Below are 24,193 nucleotides of genomic sequence, written 5' to 3' on the forward strand. Positions count from 1 at the left end.
TCCACGAGCGGCACAGCGACGAGCCGGGTCTGAAAGGGGCCGTTGTGATGCGTCGCGTTCTCCGGGGCTCCCCGCGGGCGCGTCTCGGCCGCATCGGCCACTCCGCTGCACCAGCCACAGGCGTGAGACCAGCGACGGGCTTGCAGGGGCTTCAGCCAGGACTGGCCCCTGCGAGGGTTTCCCTCCAGGACACTGTGACAGCGGATGAGGAAAGGGACTCCAACAACAGCTCCCAACTCACACCATTTCTTGTCTGTGCACAGAGAGCAGATGGCCCAGGTCTATCTCACACGTGTCCCCTGCGGTGACTGTCACCGCTGTGTCTGTAGCCGGGGGCTCCCGCTGGCTCCCAGCTCTGAGCTGGAGAAATGCACTGGGTTACTTGCTGCCTCCACTGGGCCTTGTGCTGGTGTGCGTCCTCTCAGGCTGTCAGCATTTCACCACCTTCACGGGCAACTTCCCCCAGTTTCCCTTCAACCCCTTTCCTTTTCTGGAGGGCGAACTGTTTAAACACAGCCGCGTCCTCGACCTCCCTCTTCTGCCTTTGCTCAAGCAGCCCTTTCACCAGGGCGGTGGCTGACGAGGCTCTTTCCATGGATATCATGTGCTCACTGGGCCTTGAGGTCTTGCTCCTCATCTACCATCCTAATACTACTACCTTTCCTGCCAGATCCTTTAACAATAATGATGGTATCTTTCTCACCTGAGTCTTGGCCCAGTTTCCACCAGGTCTGGGGTCCAGGCTGTGGCAGGCCAGTAGGGGGCTCTCCTGCGTTGAGCCGCCCACCTCCCTGCGCCCGACCCCCTGCCAGGCTCCAAGTGCCTCCCTGGGGTGACTCAAGCTCGGCCGACCCCTGTCCCGGAGCACACTCGCTAGTCTGGGGGTAACGTGCCGCCACCACCCCGAGAAGGGACTGTCTCTGCCCTGTGTCCTTGGGGAAATACAGGCCTAATAGTCTGACGGGTACTCGACCCGGTACAGGCACTTGGGGCACTTCCCCAAGTCAGGGGGCAAAAAGCAAAGTCGCCCTTAGTCTGCAGACCTAAGGGGTCTTTTAGCCGTAATTTAGACCCACCCCTCAAGAAGTCTCCCACACCGGTCAAAAAGGAGAACTTTACTGATTACAGGGGGTAGGGGAAACTAGGGGACAGGGTTGAGCAATATCTTAGAAATCCTAGAGAGCAAACAGTGCGACTGAGGTAGCCTTTTGGTCACACATCTGTGTTACTGCCAGCTAGAGATCTAATCCGACTGAGTAGCTTCCTCACAAGCATCTTCAGAAGCTCTCCAGTTTCCCCTCGGGAGTCTGGGGGTGAGGGAGAGCTGGGTCCCAATGGCAAGGCCCCTCTGTCTCCCCTGCTTGGCTGCTGCTTCCCCTCATGGCCGAAGAGAGAAGAGAGCCTCCTCCCCCGCCAACTTATACAGCCCGTGACCTCAGTCACCTGGGCGAGTGGAGGTCAGCCCCAGCTGGCTGTTGGCCAACCCATTTGAAATACATCACCTGTTACCGAGCAGATTCCAGCTGCCCAGGCAGAAGCCCCTCACCCGGGGGGCTGATGCCAGTCCCGTGGGCAGAGGGAGCAGGTCCCCCTCTCAGGACTGCAGCCAGCTCAGGTTCCCTAAAGAGACCGGCGGAGGTGTGACTCCTCCGTGCTGGCCCATCTAATCACAGAGTCACAGTGGCAGAGATTTTGGGAGGAAACCAAGGTGGCTTTCTGTCACACAGGCCGAGGGCCGCTTTCTGCCAGAGGGCAGCAGCATTGGGGGCCGGATCAGCAGCGCACGCTCACCTTCAGCAGCTCAGCAGGGGTCTGCCGGCTCTTCTCCTCTATCTCCGAGATCAGCTTGCGCAGGGAGGCGCTTTTGCCGGGAGAGTTGGGCTACGTTGGCCTCCAGGCGCCGCAGCGTCTCCCTCTCCTCCTCCTCCAGGCTCTGCAGGAGCCGCTGCTCCTCCTCGCTCACAAAGCGACGCAGCTTCTCGCACTCAGACCTGATGCTCTCTCTCTGTCGCTTTACCTTGTTCTTCCAGGACAAGCAGCAAAAACAAGTGTGAGCTGCCATCTCCACTTCCAGCTTTGCATTGGCAGAGGGAAGGCATGAACTCAGGGTGTGCAGCCCTTTGTCAGTAGCTAGACTGTCACTGGCTATACGATACACACATTACATATTGTGATGCACTCTCTGGAGAAAGGATCTATACTTTCACAAGTATACACAATACTTTCACCCCATAGTAAAAGGGCTGCTATCCAAAGCAGAGATTTAGGATCTGGGGCCTCTGTAAAGGCTCTGGGGCTTGAAGCAAAACCCAGTGGGCCACGGGTCATCTCTGACTGATCTGTTGATGTCAGTGCTTTTGTGCCAGGCCTGGGGTGAGACATGCAGGAGGATGCTTCATGGAAAGCACTTGGAGTCTGTGTTGGCCAAGGGAGATGGGTGGGAAGGACCCCAAGAGAGCCCCCTTCACCAACAGGAGCTCTCTACATAGAAGACAGGCTCCTCTGCCAGGGGCTTTTCCCTTCCAGGGTGCGGAAAGTGGAAGATCCTAAAATGACAGCCCAAGAACCAGGAAAAGCACAGAAGAGTCACGTGAGGAAGGGGCTGCAGGGTGGAAGAAGGAGCCCGCACCAGTCCCACAAAACATGAACTCTGCCCCGGTGAGAGCTGCCCAGACCGGGAAGCCTTGAAGCCCCTGTGCACGGGCCCAGGGGAGGGGAACACGCACTGCCTCCCCTTGGCCCTGGGGTGGGGAACAGCAAACTCCAGAGCCCCTTTCCCTTCATGCGGGGGCACCGGGGGTGGAAGAGCACGGGGCTCCCCCTCCCCGCAGGGCAGGGTAATGCCGAGTGCCCAGCCTGCCTGCCCCCCGGCCCCGCAGGAAGGGCTCTGCACCACTCCTCCTCTGCCTCAGCGATGCCCATCCTGATACGAGGCTTTTAGACTTCAGAGAGCTGCTAGAGGAATCTCACAGAAACCGAAACACGGATGTGATGGAAATCCTGCTGTGGTGCCACAGCCCTGGGACAGCTGGGACAGGCAGAGACATGGGCTTCGGGGTGTGCAGAGAGTGCAGCAGCTCTGGGAGCAAACATGGCTCCAGCTTGCAAAGTGTGGCCCATTTTATGGGAGGTAAAATATGTCGTGCAGGCGAAGAGGAGTGGCTCGGTTCCACCCCTGGGAGAGTGGCAAGGAAGGGGTTAAGCTGCCAGCACCTCAGCCCAGTCTGGTCCCAGCTCTCCCCCAGACCGCAGCATCCCCCGATGTCGAGGAAGAGCTCCCTCCATGACACACAGCCCTCGGGGCAAATCTTGCAGCTCCCCCACCCCTCTCCGCCAGCTCTGCCACGGGAACGAGCTCTCGAGGAGCACAGACTGGCACCTGCCTCCCACGCCGTGGTGGTGTCCTTCTCCGTGGCCTCCATCGCCAGGGCTCTCTCCAGCCCCTTCCTCAGAGGATGCAGGGCCCGCTGGAGCTGCACCTGGCAGGAGAAGCATCAGCTCCTTCTTCCTGACCCTGACACGTGTCAGGACAAGGAGGGCTTGATACGGGATCAGTAAATGTGCAGGGAAAGCAAGCGGCAGAAGCAGCCGTGTGGGGGGCTTGCTGGCCAGCCCCCTCCCCGCTCCTCTCGACCCCTCCTTGCAGGCGCTGGCTCAGGGGCGCTGGCACCGGGTACAAGCAGCAGCTGAAACTGCTGTGAGGGGAGAAGTCACCTCAGGGTTGCTCTGCAGACACGCTTCATGAGCAGGCAAAAAACCTGCTGTTTTTTAGCAGCAAGAAAATGGGGCAACATCTCCCTCCAGCACCAGCAAAGTCCAGCTGCTGCCCCTCGGCAGAAGTGCATTTCCCAGAATGTGTGGCAGGAGCCTTTGTTTCTCCCCAAAATCTCTGTGCTGTGCCCAGCCCCTGTGACAGAGCCGGCTCCCATCCCTGTGCCAGGCACGAAACATTGGCAGGGCATGGTGCGAGGGCAGACCTACTCAGAAAGCCCAGTGGGGCTTCGTGGGCACCGGAGCACCCAGCAAAAGGGTCCATTTGCTGTCGGGGACAAAGGAGCAAGTTCCCTGTTGCACACAGTCATATGTGGAGGCAGCCAGCTCTTATCGGTCCCCAAGAGCTCCAGTGGGCTCAAAAACAAGGACCTGGCACACAACCCCCAGCGAGAAGAACGCACGGCTGGTTTTGGAAATGCTGTGCCCTGCACGTGGAGATGCAGAGCACAAAACTACAGAAAAAAGCAGGACAATTAGTATGAAGGATGATGACATATATTCAGAAATAACTAACTGATCTTTGGGGCACCAAGGGAGGCTGGTGAGTTCATTGATGATGAAGTGCTCAGCCACGGATTGGGTGGGACTCTGGAATTCATGGATATTAATTCATTTTGCGGGGAATCAAGAGGCTGGTGACTAATCATGAATTAACCTCCTGTGGATTAATTGAAGCAGGGGGATTCGGTGACAACCACTTGATCTTCTCTTGTACGAATGGGGGAGTGTTGAATTCACTGACAAGTACTTGTGGTGCCGTGCACCAGGAGACACTGTGACTTCTGGCTTGGGGCAGCAGAGCGAGTGGCAATTGCCAACTGAGGGGTTCAGGATCCCAGGGGTAAGGCTACACATTTGGACACTTGGCCAGGAGTAGGAAGGAGCAGGATGTAGGGGTGGAAAGAGGCTTGTGAAGAGGACCGTCCTCATCCAGGTGGATCTTAGCTCTCCTCTTATCATCCTCTTATAATCTGACCTCTCTTCCTTAACAAGAAGGCATGGCAGGAGAGATGTAAGGGAACAGGAGGTGGAGACCTGGACGAGAGAGGTGGTGGCTGCTGCGTGCTCCTACCAGAGGATGCTTTGTCATCCCCTTACCCCCACAGTCCTTCACTTGCTTTGACCTGCAGCATCCCACCCAACACCCCCCTCCCCCTCCCTCCCCCCCCGCAGGCTCTTCTTAGGCCAAAACACAGCATTTGAGACACCTGGGACTGGTCAGTTAATTCAAGCAGTGAGTGCTGGCATCTAGTCTAGGGGACAGTAGTCCAGAGATTTTTTTCTGGGAAAGGGTGAGAAAAGCATTCCTAACTCTGGAGTAATGTGGATTTGGAGGCTCTGGCATCCATGCTCTATGATCAGCCAAAACCTTTCTAGAAGGACAATCCCGGGGCATGGAGACTGATTCCTTAAAGCTCAGCAATCCTGCAGCCATTCAGCGTGAATCTGGGCCCATTGGCAACACCTCCCAACTCACTGTCAACCACAGACTTTCTGAGCCCAGTTCCAGTCCAGTAACAAGGTCACAGACAGGATTGTTGAACAGGATCGGGCCCCTGCCCTGCACACCCCAGGGCCCTCCCGGCGCCTCCTGCTCCAGACACATCGCTCCCACCTACACTGCCCGTGCTGCCGTCTCCCTCCGAGACAGCTCCTGAGCTGCCGCACAGCGCAGCCATGACCCCTGTCCCTTCCAGTTTGGCCAGTTTGGCCAGAAACACTTCATTTAATCTAGAAAATGACCATACTTTTTCACATACAACACAGCCTTTCCCCTCAAAACCAGCGGCTGGAAATCGTAGTGTGCATTACATGTGAGAAATGTGGGGAGAAGAGTTTCTGCTGAGCAGAAGTGAAAGTCAGATCTGCACTGGAGCAGAAGAGGGAGCAGTTTCTGCTCCCAGGCTGCTGCTCCTCTGTTACTTGCTACAGGAAAAGCTCTTTTATCTTTATTCTGCCTTTCTAAACCAAGTTGTGTCATATTCTGAGCTGCATTGTATGGAGAAAATACTACCAGCCCTCTGCGTTGCCCTGTTCAGTTTGTTCTGGGGGCTGAGCATGAGTTCAAAGGGCAGGGATTGCCCACCCTGGGCCAGGGATCCCAGGGGATGGGACACACGGCAAGACTGGGACACAAGGGACCCAGAGACATGGACACAAAGAGTCTGAGACTGAGAAAGTTGTGAGACTCAGCACAGGACGTGCCCTGAGGGCAGCTATGACGCCCTGTAGTAACCACCTTAGACCAGCCCTGTTAGCTAACTTTGCTAGGCTTGCTAAGGTGGCCTTAGCATTTTTTTCCCTCCTGTAGGAAGGAAGCACCCCGAAATCCCACAGTGGGTTAAGCAACCCCAAGGTCTGCAGGGTCTGTGCACCCTGGGTGGCGCAGAGCCCTACCAAAGACCCGAGTCCGGGGGTAACAGTGGTTACCCCAGGCTTGTGACTGGGCTCCAGGAAGGGGGTTGACTGGACGTGGGTGCCACAGGGGAGACACTGAGAGCATGGTTTTCGGCCAGGAGCAGTGAGGTGGGAGGCTCAGCACAGGAGCAACCCAGACTGGCCCGCCACCGTTAACTAATTTTATCTCTTGGGCCAAATCAGTTCTGAATTCTGTCAGAGAAGCAGAGCTCAATCACTGAAGTCCGTGCTGCACGACCACCGACAAGTACCCTCCCTTGCGGACACTTCAGCTTGGGACTTCAGGTACTGCCGGGTACATGGCAGGCATCCCCTGTGCAAGCCACAAGCCCAAAGGCCTCGGAGTCCAGATGCCCACTAATTTCACTCCACCAAAAGGCTGAAGGAGCAAGCTAAAGGGAAGCCCAAGAGCTGTACCCTATGAACGTAATAAGTTTTGTGGCCAAGATCCTGCATCGGGAGGCATTTGCAGACTCTTTTAGGGGTCAGCTTGCCTGCAGCGCAAGCAGTAGACCTTCAACTCAACTGCTATAAGTCATTCAAGACCGAGGAGAGGGCGATTGCCCTTCCTGGTAAGTACAACCACCCGAGCTGAAACCAGTCATGGTATCTCTCCTGCCAGTGAGTTTTGTTCTGTTGGTTTGTTTAAAGCCATTTTTCACGTTCCACGCCAAATCAGCCTAATCAAGTCCAAATCCATGAGTCAGTCCAGAACCGTACGTGGCCCTACAATGGGCAAATGTCGTCCAGCCCCACTAGGGGCCACAGGTATTTCCAAAGTCTTCTGACAGGCAGCCTATGTGCAGGTGCAAGCCCGGAGGCTTGGGGTTTGGATGCCCCCAAGTTTCGCCTGCCCTCGGCCATATGGGTGCAGAATCAAGTTCGGGAGTAGCCTCCCATTTCCATAAAGTGAGCTTTAAGCCCCAACACCCCGACAGGTACTAGGCCACGGCAGGAGAACAGACATCCCCAGGAAGACTTAAGGAAAACTGCTTTCCTTGGACCCAAACACACGGTGTTGCCCCTGCCAGGTAAGTGGGTTTTTTTTCTTTTGTTTTGTTTTGTTTTTAAACATTTTATTAGAAAAACTGACACTATCAAACACATTAAGAAAAAAAACAACAAAGAAATGATCCCCACCTTCAGTTTCACAAAGTTGATACATACTCACTTTCACAAAATTTCATAACATTCACAGAAGAAACAATACCACTTGTGACTTACTGAAAACCCCATTTAGAAATCATTTAACTTCCTTCTTATATCATTCCATGTTCCCTTACCCACTCTTGGAGCCCCTTATCCATTTTATCAGAGGGAAAAAAAAACCAGGCACTAGTAAACATATTGTGGAACCATGATCCCACCTGAAAAGTCACAAAATAACTACAAATACAGTGTCAAGTATTACATGATATTCACATATTCAATGCCATTCAGGGAACAACTTATCCATTGTGCTGATATAACGAGAGGTACCGAACCAAAAAAAAAGGATGAGAAGCCCCCCCACCCCCATCCTTGCTGGCAAATATGCTGTCCCTTAAGCTATCCTATGCCTACGCGGGGCTGAAACAACCCTCTGAAGTCCAGCCCTTCCCAGGGCGTTGTATCCCCTCCTTGCGTTCTCTGCTTTCCTCTACCGCTGTAGAAATGCAACTCGTGCATAGCTAATTGCAGACACTCTACCGTTGAAAAGCACGAGCCCTTTAGCGCTAGCAGGGAACGCACTTTCCAAATTGCTACTTTGATACATGTGACAAGCACCCTCACACCCCATGACCCATCCGTCCCCTCTGTCAAACCATAGAGCACGTTTTCACTTGTGATCCCCTTTGCCCTCCCTGTCTCTTTCAAAAGAGCCCCGCCCTCCCCCACACTTTCTGTGCATAAAAACAACCCCACAAAACGTGCACCACGGACTCGGGTTCATCACAAATTTCTCTTGGGCACTTGGGGGACCGTGAGAGTCCCCATCCATGTAGTACTTGTCGCACTGGCAGTGCGTTTCTCACGACCCTCCATGCCAGCTCCTCGTGCTCCCCTTTCCATTCCTTCCGCACCAGCCCTCTCCACACCCTGCTGACCTTGTCCGTGCTCAACTCCCCAACATCAGCCATTCTCTGCTTCCCTCTGAGGAACTTAAGGACTTTCCTGGCATCCGCCAGCCCTTCCATCCCTAACCCTGCCAAGCCTTCCCTGGCCACAAAGCATCCCAGGCGTGCATAAGGGAGCGACATCCGCCAAGCCCACGCCCCCCGCCACCCGCTCCCAAACAGTCCCAGCCGCTGTAGGAGCCTTCCCCCCCAGAAAACGCAAAGGTTAGAAACCGGTCCCGCTGCGCCCCTCACTTCCCTCACGACCATCTTCAGAAAGTGCACGTAAACAAAACCTTCTATATTCGGGAGAGCCCATCCCCCCAAGCCCTCTTCCTTATATAACTCTGTCCTGGCCACCTTCTCTGTCTTCCCCCCCCAAAAGAAGAGGCACAATGCCCGCTGGACCCGCCGGGCCTGTAGCCAGGACGGGGGGTACGCCATCGCCGTGTACAAGATCTGTGGCAACAGGCACTGTTTGATCACTTGCACCTTTCCCCTTGCGGATAAATGCCAGGTGCTCCACAACCCCACCGTCTGGTTGACTCTCCCCTCTAACACTTCCCAAGCCCGCTTCCCTTTTCCATGGGTATCCATCCACATGCCCAGGATTTTCAGTTCCTTCCTTTCCACCCTCAATCCAAATTTCCCCAAATTCCCCCAGTTACCAACGGCCAGGACTGCGCTCTTGTCTGTGTTCACTCTCGCTCCAGATACCTCCCCAAACTCCGTGGTGTGCTTCACCACTCTTTCTAAGGACACCTCATCCCGCACCACGCATGTCACGTCGTCCATGTACAGGAGGACTTTCAATTCCCCACCCCTCAGCACTCGAACCCCACTAATCACCCTATCTCTTCTAATTCGTTGTGGCCGCGGCTCAATGGCACAAACAAAGAGCCCCGGCGACAGCGGGCACCCTTGCCTCACCCCCGAATCCACTGCAAAGGCTTCTCCCAGGAAGCCCCTCACCAGCACCCTGCTCGTTGCCCTCCCGTAGAGCGCCCACAGCCATCCCACAAATTCCCCCGGCATCCCCATCCCTGCCAGAACCCCAAACAGAAACTCGTGCCCGATGCTGTCGTACGCCTTCTGCAGGTCCAGACTCGCCACTATCGTGTTCCACTTCCGGTCGGTAATGTACGACAGCGTATCCCGGAGCAGCCAGTGTGCGTGTGTCGTCCGCCGCCCCCCCCACCACGCACATTTGTTCCCCGCCCAGCACCTGCGGTAACACCTCCCCCATCCTTGTCGCTAGGATCTTGGAAAATAATTTATAATCCGAATTCAGCAGGGTGATCGGCCTCCAGTTCTTACTGTCTTCCCGTCCCCCTTTCTTAAAGATCAAGACCACGACTCCCTGGGCAAAGCCCTCCCCTACCCAACCCCGAGCCATCATTTCCTTAAACAGGGCCAACAGGTCCCCCTTCACTAAATCCCAAAACTTCCCATAAAATTCCACCGGGATCCCGTCGCCTCCCGGGGTCTTCTTTAAAGGCATTGTCCTCAAGACCCCCAGCATCTCGGTTTCCGTCAGTTCCTTTATCAGCCCCTGTCTCCCCTCTTCCCCCACTTTGGCTTCCAAACTCCCCACCAGCCCCTCCAGGTCTTCTCGCCTCCCCGCTTTCCTGCGAAACAAATCCCCGTAGAACCTAGTCACCTCCCTCAATACCCCATCCACGGCCTCCACCCTCCCTCCCTCGGCCGTGCGGACCGCCCCCATCACCCGCTTCTTCCTTCTCACCTGCAAGGCGAAAAACCTGCCCCATTCCTCTCCCTCCTCCACCCACTCCGCCTTGGCCAGGAACATCCGCTCCTGCATCCTGGTCCGGAACCAATTTTTCACTCCCTCCCTCGCCCTTTCCCATTCTCCCTGTACCGCTGCCCCCTTCTTCCGCTCTTCCCACAACCTTTGAACTTCCCCTTGTAAACGCACTAACTCCTTCTTCCTCTGCCACGCCCACTTCCTCCCCACCGCAGTGAACCACTCTCGCACGCGTTGCTTGATTTCTGCCCACCAGTCCCACCGTGTTGGGAAAAGGGACTGTAAGGATTGCCACTGGCGATACGCCCTTTGAAAGGCCATGCATTCCTCTGGGTCGTCCAGTAAGGACACATTCAATTTCCAGACCCCTCTGCCCTGTTTCGGCCCCTGCCCGATGCCCACTTCCACCCACAGCACGCGGTGATCTGAGAAGCTGACGTCTATCAGTCGCTTGCCACGGATTGCCAGCCCCTCCGACACCAGCACAAAATCGATTCTCGATTGGCCCCGCCCACCGGGATCCACTCTTGTAAAGACTCCTGTCCCTGCCCAAATATCCTGGAGCCCCTCATCTTGAATCCACCCCCGCAACCACTTCCCTGTACTATCCATCCCGACTCCCTCCCCGACCCCTACCCGCCCAACCTCTTCAAGTATACAATTGAAATCCCCCATCACGATCCGCGGCCCTCCACCCCCCACACACATCCCCATTTTGCGGAGGAAACGTACCCTCTCCGTTCTCTCGGCCGGGGCGTAGACGTTGTACAACGTCACCTCCACGCCCTCCACCTCAACCACTGCCTTTTGCAGTCGCCCTTCTTCCAGGATCTGCTGCCCTTTGATTTTCAAACCCCGCTCCCTCATCAAGAACCCTACTCCTGCCGCTCGATTCTCGTTTGAGCCCCCCCACCACGACGGTCCCACCTCCCAGCGCTTCTCCAGATAGCCATAATTTCTCCCCCAGGGGATCCCGCACTCCTGGAGGCCCAACACCTGCGCGTCCAGACCTTGTAAGGTGCTATACATTGACTCCCATCTCTGCCTCCCATAAACACTTCTTACATTTAAGGATGCTATAGTCAACGCCATCATGGCTATTTTCCAGACAGAAGCCTACCTCGTTAAACATCCGTTCCGCTACTGGGATCTGAGCTGTCTTCCCCCACTTTCCGCATCCCCGTGGCCCTAGCCAGATGTTCGATCGCAGTCGGGCTGAGGTAGCCACAAACGTCCGCCCTCCCAGGCTCCTCAACCTCTCGTCCCTCCACCAGCAGTTTCCCGCTCTTCCCCTTGTCTCCTTCCTGTGCAGTCCCTTCTGTCCCCTGGACCGTTCCCCCTTCCTCCTCTATTCTCTTTTTCAGAGGTTTAACCCTCCGCTTCTTTCTTTTTACAAGGGAGGGCTCTTTCCCCTTCTCCCCAGACAGATCCAAGTCCATGCTTGCCGAGTCCGATTTGTGTGCCCCTTCTCCCGCTGCCTCGCTCTGCTCCTCCTCCATGTGTTCCTCTCCTCCCGACTCCAAAAGCTGGTCAGCCGCCTCAATCACATCGTGTCTCTGCTCCGCTTCGGGTGTTTCCTCCACTAGGAAGGTGTCTACATCCAGGTTGGTGGACTCCGCCTCCTCTGGCTTTTCTTTATCCCTCTCCTCTGCTGCGTGGGACTCTCGGGCTTTGTTCGCGTAGGACCGCGGGCACTGGCGCTGCAAGTGCCCCTCACCTCCACAAACGGCACATTTCAGTTCCTCTTTACAGGCTTGTGCCCGGTGCCCCCTGCCGCCACACCTGTAGCAAACTGTCAGGCTACAGAAGGCCGCCAGGTGCCCCGCTGAGCCACACCTGCTACACAGTTTCAGCTGGCCATGATAAGTCACGTATCCGTGGTAGGGCCCTATGGACGCGACAGAGGGCAGGTGTCTCACCCCGCCGGGGAATCTGGGGTCTTCGTCCAGGAGGACTCTGGCTCTCCATGCCCCGGTCCAGATTTGCCACTGATCCACGACCCGCTGAATATCGAGGATCTTTTCGACCCGCCCCTCCAGCCACCTTCTGACATCTGCATGCTCTAGGTCATCTGTATACATTTTAAAATATAAAACTGTCTCCCGTGACTTCTGGCCTGCTTCAAAATGCAGACCCCGTAAGTCCTCCTTGTCTGCTACTTGTGCGTACCGGGCCCAGAAGGCCGCGTACGCCTCTCGCCTCCAAGAGGTGATATTCCAGTGGCAGAAATTATCAAAAGCCACCACGCAACTTAAATCTTTAGGGTTCACATGCAACTCTTCAAAAAGCACCCTGGTCATAAAGTCTGCTCTCAGCATTGTTGTTTTCCCTTTGACCCCTTCTGGGGTCAAAGTGGCCTTGACCTGCAGCTTCAGCGTTCTTCGGGGGTCTCCTCCTTCCCACAAACAACAGGAAGGTTCCGGGCCCTTCCGGGCAGCTTTACTGCTCTCTGCAGAGCTCCGCCTCCCTTCCGGCAGCGGAACCGCCCCCTCTCTAGAACCTTCTTGCCCAGCAACATTACCACTCTTCCTCTCCGATGATACCACCTTGCCTCTTCGGCCCATTGTGGACCAGTCCCCAACCACCTCCAACGCCATGCCGCCAGGACGCTCACCAGAAACGCTCTTCATTGTCGAAGCCAACAGCATCTTAGACAAAACACTTGCCGATCCATACTCTTCAAGAATCAAGGCTTGCTTCCGCGCCGCCTCCTCCAGCAACCAAGCCTCTTCGTCCTGCTCCACTACCTCCATCGCTCCAGCAAGTCAGCAGTCACACCACCTCACAGCTCATGGTACCCCCCTGGCCGGGGGGAGCTCGCCTACGTGGTCACGCTGCTTCCCCTGCCAGGTAAGTGTGTGTCTGTGCAATGGGCTCACTCCGGTCAGTGGTGTCACCTACCTGGTAATACTTGGCAGCCTCCTGGATGGGGAGCACTGTGTGACTGCGGTGAGCCTGGGACTCCCTGCAGATCACACAGATGGCTTCCCCGTCCTCCTCACAGAAGAGCTTGAGCTTCTCCTCGTGCTCCACACACTGATTCTCCATCTTCTCCTTTCCTGGCTTCAGACTCTGCTCTTTAATCTTCTCCACCAGGGTTTTGAGCTGCGTGTTGAGCCGGGAGCTCCCAACCTGGAACTCTGCTCTGCAGCTGGGACAGGGGACGGCGTCGCCTGAGCCACGGACACGGTCCTCACAGTACGGGGTGATGCAGGCTCGGCAGAAGTTGTGCCCACACCCGATGGTCACCGGCTCCTGCAGGAGGTCCAGGCAGATGGAGCAGGTGGCCTCTTTCTCCATGTCCTGTCCTGGAGGGTCTGAGGCTGCACGGCCCTGGCTTCTGCTGATTGCTCTTGCTGCTCTGTGCAGGCTGGGCCCATCCTGGGTGGTGCCTCCCTGAGTGCAGGGGCTCATTTCCTGCAAGTCAGCTTCTAACAAGGGAGAGGAGGGGCCGAGGGGCCAAGGGGCCAAAGGGAAAGTAAATGGAGGAATTAACTTGAGTGGAGAGAAAGGAGGGGAGAGGGCAAGGGAGCAATAGAAGCAGGGAGGAGGACGGCTGGGGAGACAGGGCGTTCACAGGCAGGGGGGCAGAGATGAGAAACCCCCCGACTCACAAACACGTAGGAAACAGTGCACCCAGCGGTGCGCTCGGCAGCGTGCCTTCACCGTGGTGCAGGATTTTAAAAATGTCAATTAATTTTGGAGGGCAATGTCTAGGACTAACAAGGACAGAGGATGATCACAGGTTCTCATCAGGCCTGTGGCAGAGGGAGCTGCTGAAACACCAGAGTCCCTTGGAGCCATCGTGACACTAACGGGGTCCATCAGCCTTCCCAGGCGTTACAGAGACCTGGGTCCAGCACCCAGACAAGGGAAGTGAGCCCAGACCTCAAGCCACTGGGGAGGAACCAGCCTCTCAGAGGGCTACTACCTTCATTTCTCCCCTGTCAACCCCTGCATAACTGTCCTCACCTTACGGGACCTCTGCCAGCTGTGATGCCCCTGACCTGAAGGCATTTGCTATCACCCCGGGTGCACCCCAGCTCTCTGGAAGTGGGGCTAGCTGATAGCCCCTACAAGCAGGAGCAGGGCTTAGCAATCCCAGCACGGGTGCCAGTGTGCGGCACGTTCTGGCATTTTGCGTGGCACATGTGCCTGAGGTCAGACAGCAGGGAAAGGGCTGGGTCTGTGCTGGCACAACACGAATTAAGCCCATGACGACTCCCCCACCATCTGCCCCTTGCACAGCTCAAACCACAAGATGAAAGGTGCTTTTTTATCAGTTCAATAATGACCTCATAGTTCATTGCCAAGAAAAGATGGTGTGAGAAAATGAGAGGGAAATAAATTATATAAATATGATATATTATTACAATATTTTACAATACTAACCAATGATGGACTTCAAATGAGTGACTACATGGTGGGCCCTGAAGCGTGGCCCTGCCTCTGCCACCTTTGTTCCTCCCCAAAATCTCTTCTTGGTGACAATGTGACGAGGACGGGCCCAGCAGAGGAGGTGTGCCCTGACCCTGTCTCCTGCGGGACCGGCGCTGGCTGCATTCCTGGGGGGGACCGGCTCCCTCCGCCTCCGGGACTGGTATCGGCTGCCGGGGGGAGGGGCAGCTACCTGGGGGGCTGGAGTCTGCCCGGCAACTAGTGATGTATTTCAGGTTGGCTGGCCGCAGCCAACAGGTGCCGGCCTCCACTGGCCCAGGGGGATGAGGTCACAGGGGCTGTATAAGTTAGGACTGCCCAGGAGGAGGGGGCAGCCGCCATGAGGGGGACTCGGAGGAGCTTTACAATCTGAAACTGGCTCTCTCCCCCAAAACTCTAGCTAGAAACAGCCTGCCTTCAGAGGGAAACTTCACCAACCTCTGGAAGATGCTTGTAAGTAAGCTACTCGAGATCTGATTAGATATTTCACTGGCAGTAACACAGATGCGTGATGAAAAGGCTACCTCAGCCACACTGTTTTGCTCTATGGGATTTCTAGGATATTCTCAATCTTGTATCCTATTTTCACCCTACCCCTTGTAATCAATAAAGTCCTCCTTTGTGCCCGGTGTCAGAGACTTCTTGAGGGGTGGGTCTAAATTATGCCCAAGAGACCCCTTAGGTCTGCAAACTAGGAGAGACTTTCATTTTTGGGGCACTTCCCCAAATTGGGGGGCAAGTGCCTGTACTGGGTCAAGTACCCATAGGACTCTTAGGCCTGTGTTTCCCTGAGGACACCGGGCCAAGAGTGAGTCCCTTCTCGGGGTGGTGGCAGCTATGTTACCCCCAGGCTAGCGAGTGTGCTCCAGGAAGGGGTCAGTGGGATGTGAGGTGCCCCCAGGGAGGCACTCGGAGCCTGGAAGGTGGGCAGGCGCAGGGAGGTGGACGGCTCAACGCAGAAGTGCCCCCTACTCACCCGCCACACATCGTGGCAGTGGTGGGATCCGAATACCGAGCTGTATTATGGACATAATTTGGGAAGAATAATAGAGTCACTGAAATCCCTTGAGCAAACATTTTCTAATTTGGCATCGGGTTGACTGCATAGTGTAGATAGTCAAGGTGTCCGACGAGTATGTCCAAATGACCGTGCCTGAACTAAAAGAACTAGAGGAAGGGAGAGGCCTTCAAGTGAAGAAAAGGCTAAAGAAGGAGAAGCTGATTAAACTCCTGTGCGACAATGATTCAGCCACAGAGCCCCTTCACGCACGCCAACTCCTGAGTCCTCCCCAGGATCACATCCCCACACGCCAAGTCCACAGCCCTCCGAGGGATCACCCGCTACGGAGGAGCACTGGAAGTACCAGATGCGGCTAGACACTGAAGAGTGGGAGCGACCGAGCAAGCTCAAGTAGGAGCTAGAGTTCAAAAAGATGGAGCTGGAGGTCCAGCGTGAGCGCGACTGCGAGAAGGCACAGCTGGAGCTGAAAAACATGGAGCAGGAGGCAAAAAGGATGGAGCAGGAGGCCCAGTGTGAAGAGGCTCAGCTCAAGCACGCTTGTTTCCATAGCTCTGTAAAGCTACTGACCCAAGCTTTTAAAGGAGGGTGGGGAAGTGTGGCAGAAATCCACCTTTGTTTCCCCCCAAAACGTCTGCCCAAGGGCATGGGGGAGGGGCTGCCCATCAGCAGCTGGCAGTGGGGAGCCGGGCGGGGGTCGCGCTGTCTAGTGTCTGGGGGGTGGTGGGGGGTCCTGGCACAAGGTTTGGGTGATTTGGCCTGAGACCAGGACATTTCCAAAGGTAATAATGAAAGGGCCCTTCCCCCACGGCTCCTCAGCTGTGGGTCAGGTTGAGAGTGCCGCTCGGCTTCCCCAGCCCAGGAGGAACCTTCCCCTGCTCCAAAGGCCTGTGGCCCTGCTGGGGAGATCAGCCCACATCTGCGTGCGTGTGTCTACGCGTGCAATTAATGCACACAAATAAACTCGTGCTTCTTGATCTGGCACAGGCTGGCTAGGCGCTGTGAGCATATCAGCCGCTAGGCAGCTGGGTTCGGGATCGAGGAGGCGAGTCGGGAGTGAAGCAAAGGCAAATTCACTGCTGGCTCACGCGTCCAACAGCTAACGGACAGGCTAATGCGACAAACAGGTAGCAGAGTACTACAGAGCCAGCAGTGAATGATAATGTCGTGGTAAAACACATGGAGGCTTTCGGGTCAGGTGAGGAGAAGCTTTTATTCTGAGCTCCAGCTGCGGAGAGATCTCAGGGCAGCAGGGATGCACCAAGCGCTCCAGAGAGATCTCTCGCTTCACGCACCGTCATCCAGTCTGTGTGCTTTTGAACAGCCGTTACACAGGGCGTGATTGCAGTCAGTTTTCCCGAGCAAGCAGTCAGAGATGAGAAACCCATTTTCTGCTATCTCAAAAGCAAGGGACACATGCTTCTCTGCTGTCTCAAGGCTGCGGTTATGGGTGCAGCAGATCGCTTGGCAATACAAGGAACAAACATTTCCTTCTGTCTTTGCTCTAACACGCAGAGCCAGCAATTTCCCACTTAACTGTCACGGTCATTTCCGACTTGCAGTTAGCTTGACCAAAGTTTAAGGCATCCAGTTTGTTTGATTCCACAATAACAACAGATAGACCGAATGACAAAGAGTTCCCACGTGGGGTTGGCAACTTATCGGCAGTCCCTCTATGCCAGGTGTGCGCCAAGTTGTTCCAGCAAAGTCAGGCATCCCTGATCAATGCTGTCAGAGGGGTCACTGGGAAGGTCCCTAGGTCACGATCTGGTCCTTGCTGACATTGGGAGTCCGGGGTTCAGGCTTGGTACAGCGATGGTCCTTCTGTCCCGTGCTTCGTGCTGGTCCCTTGACATACGTGCTCCTTTGTGCCTTATCTTATGCTACTGTGTTAGCTCAGAGACATTTATGATCTTGCCCAACAGCTGTTACCCTATGGGATTAGAAGGTGTCAGAAATTATCATAAAAAGATTACTACCTAAATTTGGACTCACCCAGTACTCAAATCACACCACGTCACTTTGGGGTTTCAGATTAACATTTATTCTCCCTCAGTTCAACCCAGCTGGCTACTTCCTTTCTGGAATTTGTGGACTGTGTCGATCGTATCTTGTGGTCAGGTTTCTTATTTCTGGTCACCTTTAAGCAAGAACCCTTGGGTGAGCTAAAGTTTGCGGTTCTGTTTTCTAGTTCCACTTTTCGGGGCCCAGTTAGTGTTATGATGGGTACAGACAGTTAATTTTAACATTGCGGTTATACTTGCGACAGACAAGGTACAATTTGCGGGTTGCAATCTTACAAGCTTTGCCTTGGCTAATATCAACTGTCAGACACTGTCAGATGTCTCAAAGAAGCAGATATTATTTACTATAATTTGCTCATGAGCCCCTTTGGTTCTGGCCGTCACATTGCTCCAGAGTCTTTTGCTCGTGGGCACGCCATTTGAACGTGCGCCCTGGAGCAACGACTCCGAGGAATGTTGCTCCGGACTTTCTACGTGCGCAGCACATCCGGCTGCTGTGACGGGGTTGCAGTGCGCTGCAGAGGGGTGGCTGGGGCACAGGGTGGCTGGCACCTGGCCACAGCACTGTGTTGTTACCCATGAAAAAATCTGGAGCAGACTGGCCCTTGGCTGCTCCAGTGCTGATTTATTTTGTGTGCCCTAAAAGAGGCACACACGTAGATGCAGAGACATTTCCTGCAGAAGTAGTGAAGCAGCTCTGCAGTACATTTTATGTCGATGCACCCTGTGGGGAGAAAACTGGGCCCTTGATGGCCCCCTCCCAGAGGGGCAGACGGCTGTGGCTGGGCGGAGCCTGTAGTGGGCTCTGAGGGCAGGTCTGTGGTGCCTGAGGGGCAGGAAGCTTTTCCCGCGCCCTCTCACCTCCACCTGGGTGTCACGGAGTCACTGAGGTGCCTTGTGAGTGTGAGGGTGATTGGCAGTGCTGTCAATCACCCAGGCAGCTCAGGTGCCTGGTTGCCAGGGGCAACCAGGCGGTCACATGGCCGGAAGGGGGCAGGGCCAGGCCTTTATAACCAGCTTAGGCCGGAGCCTGACACACAGTTCCCTTCTGGCTGCTGCAGGAGTAGGAGCTCTGTGGCTGAGCTGAGCGGCCTGAGTTAGTGGTTGCTACTTTACCATGCTAACTGGCTGCAATGATGCAGGGAACAAGATCACCCTGAGGGAAGGTAGGACTGAGAGACCTGGTGGGGCTTTGAGTTATTGTTAGGCGTGTGGAGCCTCTGTTTATGTTACAGCCAGATGGCGGGAGTTTGAGTTACAGTTTACACTGGAGGACCGGGTGAGGCTGTAGGGGAGCGAGGAGGCCTCAAGGGGAGCTCCCCAACAGCTTGGGGGTTCCCAGTGCCCAGTTGGGGCACAGTGCCAGGGGCACTATTGTCGGTGCTGCAGGGCACCATATTGTGCCAGGGAGGCGCGGTGTGCGGGGTTACAGACCCCGGCCCATAAGGGTGGTGTTTGCTCAGTCGGCAAACGGACCCAGAGAAGGGTCAAGGGGACAGGCACGGCGACGAGCGCCTGTGCCCCTAGCGCGAGGCGCACGGTGGCAGCCCTAGCGAGGGCAAGGCCCAAGGCGGGGCCGAGACAGGGCGCGAGAGGCGCGCGGTGTCAGCCCTAGAGAGAGGGCAAGGCCCAGGGCGGGGCTGAGACAGGGCGCGAGGCGCGCGGTGTCAGCCCTAGAGAGGGCAAGGCCCAGGGCGGGGCTGAGACAGGGCGCGCGAGGCGCGCGGCGTCAGCCCTAGAGAGGGCAAGGCCCAGGGCGGGGCTGAGACAGGGCGCGCGAGGCGCGCGGCGTCAGCCCTAGAGAGGGCAAGGCCCAGGGCGGGGCTGAGACAGGGCGCGCGAGGCGCGCGGCGTCAGCCCTAGAGAGGGCAAGGCCCAGGGCGGGGCTGAGACAGGGCGCGAGGCGCGCGGCGTCAGCCCTAGAGAGGGCAAGGCCCAGGGCGGGGCTGAGACAGGGCGCGAGGCGCGCGGTGTCAGCCCTAGAGAGGGCAAGGCCCAGGGCGGGGCTGAGACAGGGCGCGAGGCGCGCGGTGTCAGCCCTAGAGAGGGCAAGGCCCAGGGCGGGGCTGAGACAGGGCGCGAGGCGCGCGGTGTCAGCCCTAGAGAGGGCAAGGCCCAGGGCGGGGCTGAGACAGGGCGCGAGGCGCGCGGTGTCAGCCCTAGAGAGGGCAAGGCCCAGGGCGGGGCAGAGACAGGGCGCGAGGCGCGCGGTGTCAGCCCTAGAGAGGGTAAGGCCTAGGGCGGGGCAGAGACAGGGCGCGAGGCGCGCGGTGTCAGCCCTAGAGAGGGCAAGGCCCCAGAGTGGGGCAGGGACAGAACGCGAGGCGCTGGACCCCAGCCCTTGAGAGGGCAAGGCCCCAGAGCGGGGCAGACCAGGAAGGGATAGCAAGCCGGCCCAAGGGCGCCAAGACTAGGGCGGCGATAGAGCCGGCCCAAGACAGCCGAGAGTAGGGCGGCGATAGCGCCGAGGGTAGGGCGGCGAGAGCGAGCCGGCCCAAGGGCGCCGAGGGTAGGGCGGCGAGAGCGAGCCGGCCCAAGGGCGCCGAGACTAGGACGGCGAAAGCGCTCCCGACCCAAGGCGGAGCCGGCGATTAGCCAGGCACCGGCTAGAACCCGGCCCAGGGGCGCCGGTATCAAGCGGCGCTAGCGAGTCGGACCCAGGACGCGCCAGCGAGTAGCTGGGCACCAGCGTGAGAGGCCCAGGGCACGGGGAACGGGCTAGAGATTGGGGCCCAACCCCAGGAGGCGCCAGGTGGGCGAGGAGCCCCGGGGCCCGAGAGAAAGAACAAGGGCACCCGAGGGGCGAGGGACTACACAAACGTCCCCCAGAACAGCTGCGAGGCTTGGGGCGTGCTGAGGGGGAGGTTTGGAGGCATGCATAGCCCTTAAGGCGTGACGCACATAGATACCCCAGTCTGGAGCAGGGACAGGAACACCATACCGTCCACTAAGGAAACTGGCAGCCTCCAAAATATATATATATGTCATCAAAGTCGTGGCGGGCGAGGTTCTGAGGGTGCTACGTCACCCTAACGTGACGGTAGGGGGCGCTAGGGGGTTCACGGCCGTCCCTAACTGCCGCTCCCTCACACTGGGCCCCCAGGGTCTGCCCCAGTGGTGACGGGACAAATAGAGAGGGTCCAGAGGAGGCCACTTGTATAATCAGCGGGCAGCAGGGCAGGCCCTACGAGGAGAGGCTAAGGGACCTGAACCTGTTCAGCCTCCGCAAGAGAAGGCCGAGGGGGGATCTTGTGGCCTGTTACAGACTAGTCAGCAGGGACCAGCAGGCACTGGGGGAGTCTCTGTTCCCCCGAGCACCGCCAGGAGTGACCAGCAATAGCGGTCACAAGCTGGCAGAGGGGAGATCCAGACTAGACATCAGGAGGCGCGACGTCACGGTCAGGGTGGCTAGGATCTGGACCCAACTTCCAAGAGAAGTGGTGCTGGCTCCTACCCTGGGGGGCTTTAAGAGGAGGTTAGATGAACATCTTGCTGGGGTCGTTTGACCCCCGGAACTCTTTCCTGCCATGGCAGTGGATCGGACTTGATGATCTGCTCAAGTCCCTTCCAACCCTAGAAACTGTGAAACTATGAAACCCTCATCTCCAACCAGGGCCGCAGACGACGGGCTCCTTTCCAGCCCGGAAGATTCAAGACACCTGTGGACATGGATGATTTTCCAAATGACCCCCAGGGCCCAAGGGGAAAGTGTCTCAGAGCCCAAGGGGCATTTGGCTGTTGCCCTTCCCCTCAGGTAAATGTTGGAGGGACACGAAATACAGCCCTGTATGCGGGAGCAGGGTTGATTTATGCTGGCCAGAACCAGAGGGGTTACTATCATGAGCAATAAATATGTGCTCTTGGAGACATACAGGCAATAGTAGAAGCAGTTAAGATTAGCTAGCACAAAGCTTCCAAGTTTGCAACCCACAAATATAATTTGTCTGTCACAATTTAACCGAAGTGTTGAATCTAACTATTTGCACTGACCATGGGACCTCTGAGCCCAGAAATTAAGCAGAGGTAGAAGATTAGCTGATCTAACTGTTTTTTTTAAAGGTCAAGCTGTAACAAGATCTGAGCACCTAATATAATCAGCACATTCCAAGGAATCCAGGAATAAGAAACTAAGGGCAGAGTAATGCTAATTTCAAACCTCAAAGTAATGTGGTGGAATTTGCTTATTGGGTGAACCTGAGTTCGGGCGGTAACCTTTCATGATAATTTCTAACACCTTTTGATCCCATAGGGTAACAGCTATAGGGCAAGATTGGGAGCTGCTCTAAAGCCAACAGATTAGCGTAAGATAAGGCATAAGGGAACGTGCATGTCAAGTGACCAGCATGAAGGATGGAATAGAAGGACCGTCGTGGTACAAAGCCTGGACCCCAGATTCCCAGTGTGAGCGAGGACCAGATCCTGACCAAGGGACCTTTCAGGTAACCCCTTGGACAGTGTTGATCGGGGATGAATTTCCTGGAACAGCTTGGTGCACACTGGCATACAGGTTCTGCCGATAAGTTGCCAACCCCACATGGGAACTCTTTGTCATTCGGTCTATGTGTTGTTATCATTCACTGTTAGCTCTTTATTACTGTACTATCTGTTTGTCGCATTAACCTTTCTGTTAACTGTTGTGTGCATGGGCTATCAGTAAATTTCCCTCTGCTTCACTTCCGACTCTCCTCCCCGATCCCGAACCCAGCAGCCTAGCAGCTGATACACTCACAGCGCCTAGCCGGCCTGTGCCAGGTGATGCAGGGGAAATGTCCCACACCAGCTAGATGGGGCTGTGCCTGGGCAGCGAACATTTGTCTGGCAGGATGGCTGCTCTCCCAGGGCCAGGCCTGATGACCTGCACTCTCACTCCCGTGTTACCCCTTGATGGACACGGTCAGGAGGGTTGTTGGGCTCTGACTCAGGCCCTCCCATCCCATCCCAGGTGCGGTAGCTGTGCTGTGGTGCACATTACCTGGCCCCCCCAGTGGTGGAAAGCTGGACCACCTCCACTGGTGAAAACTAATTGCCGGGGTTTTTCTGGTTTTTTGTCCCCATCACAAAAAAGTGGTGAATGTGTGAGGTCTCGGGAGCACAGGGCTTGGACCCAGAGGTGGCTGAGGAGCCAGCAGGTCACCCCTGGCTCCTGGGTAGCGTTCCCCAGGCAAGAGGAGCCTGTTCCTATGTGCCGTGGGCCCTGCAAGGGGCTTGGTGTGGGCACGGGGGGCTCCTTCCTCCCAGAGGGGTCAGCTGGCGATGGGATCTGCGGGGCTGGAAGCTGTTTGCAGCCTGCATGTGTGTTCGATCCTGGCTGTGGCCACGTCCGCAGTGGGCTGTCACATCTGTCTGCATCCCGCTCCACTGACAGCACATTGGGACAGGGGGGCTGTGCTGGGCAGGGGGTAATGCCCTCTGCGGGTCTCATTTACATGCGATTTGCATATGCCAATGAGGGCAGCACTGAAGCTGGTCTCTACGGAGCTGCTGCCTGCTCCAATCACGCTGGGCAGGGCTTGCAAAGCAGGGCCAGGAGCGCCCGCGTCCACCTTGGGAAACAGTGTCTGCTGCGAGCACATGGCACCCCCCCCAGCTACGGGCTTCCCCTGCAGTGCCCAGGCGCGGGGCTGTCCCATCCCATCCAGTCCCAGGCAGAGCCCGGTGGTGCAGGGCAGGGGAGGCGGGGGCAGGACCTGATGCTGTGGGGAGACAGGTTCCTCCTCTCCTGTCCCTCCTCCTGCCCTGTGGAGCCTGGGTTATGGGATCCCACAGAACCCAGACTGTCCACGGGGGTCGCACTAAGGGGTCACGGCGGAGTGGGAGTGTTTGGGCCTTGGAGGGGTGCCCCCCACACATGTGCACGTGCACAACTCTGCTACCCACAGAGATCTGGGCTGGCACATGCCCCCCCCAACCTGCCCCGCAGGACCTGCCTGGCGCTCCATCCCCTGCCCAATTTCCCGATCCCTCTAGACACTGAATTTGGGACAAATGTTCCAGGTCATACAGCCCAGGACCGGAATTTGAAGTTCCTATTTGGGCACTGTCCCACCCAATCAGGGAGCACGGGCCACCCTAACTGCAGGGCTGGGGGAGGAGGGAGCAGCCGTTCGGCTGGGGAAGGGGTGGAGAGCTGCAGCTGCGCCACGTCTCCAGACAGCCCGGTGCCACATCCTGCACTGGGGCTGGAGGGGAAGGGAGGATGGGTCCGAGACTGCTGGGAGTTGGGGTGGGCAGGATCATCAGGGCCAGGAAGACTGCGAGCTGGGAAAGGTCCAAGTCCCGAGTGTCGGATCCATGGCCAGATTTCTGCTGTCTCCTTTCCCACAGGTGCTCCTGGAGACAGGGCACTGCCCACAGGCACGTGCACGAGTGTAGAAAGAGCGAGAGGCCAGGCCCCCCGCCGGTGAGATCCCTCCTGGGGAGACGTGGCTGCTGCGCTAGAGCCCGTGGCAGCGCTGTGCCTTCCCTCCACGGCGGGAGCTGGTGGAGCAGGACCCAGGAGGTCTGCAGGCAGGGGCTGAGGGTGCAGAAGTCCCTCATGTCATCCAGATCAGAGCTGGTCCAGCTCCAAGACCTGTGGGGGCAGGATGCGATGCAGGCCCGTTGTGAGGCCGAGCTGCCCTCCGTGACCCCAGCGCTGGCACCGTGGGATGAGATTCCCACC

General features: G+C 56.8%; 3 protein-coding genes across 3 annotated transcripts in view; all 3 read right to left on the bottom strand.

Annotated features, from left to right (window-relative positions):
• Positions 1–13,353, bottom strand: part of LOC149875542 (E3 ubiquitin-protein ligase TRIM39-like) — a 32,298-nt gene extending 18,945 nt beyond the window's left edge. Inside the window, exons 1-2 of the mRNA XM_090030965.1 lie at positions 12,955–13,353; positions 3,384–3,479 (exon numbers count right to left, since the gene is read on the bottom strand). Coding sequence (XP_089887091.1) covers positions 3,384–3,479; positions 12,955–13,353 — 495 coding nt within the window. The remainder of the gene's footprint in view (positions 1–3,383; positions 3,480–12,954) is intronic.
• Positions 1–24,193, bottom strand: part of LOC149875529 (uncharacterized) — a 433,980-nt gene that overhangs the window by 357,533 nt on the left and 52,254 nt on the right. The gene's annotated exons all lie outside the window — the stretch shown is intronic.
• The window catches only part of LOC149875538 (uncharacterized), a 246,051-nt gene that overhangs the window by 87,246 nt on the left and 134,612 nt on the right, over positions 1–24,193 (bottom strand). The window lies entirely within an intron of this gene.

This window comes from Crocodylus siamensis, chromosome 1 (assembly GCF_052110815.1).
Source record: "Crocodylus siamensis isolate JL-2025a chromosome 1, ASM5211081v1, whole genome shotgun sequence".
Taxonomy (NCBI): Eukaryota; Metazoa; Chordata; order Crocodylia; family Crocodylidae; genus Crocodylus; species Crocodylus siamensis.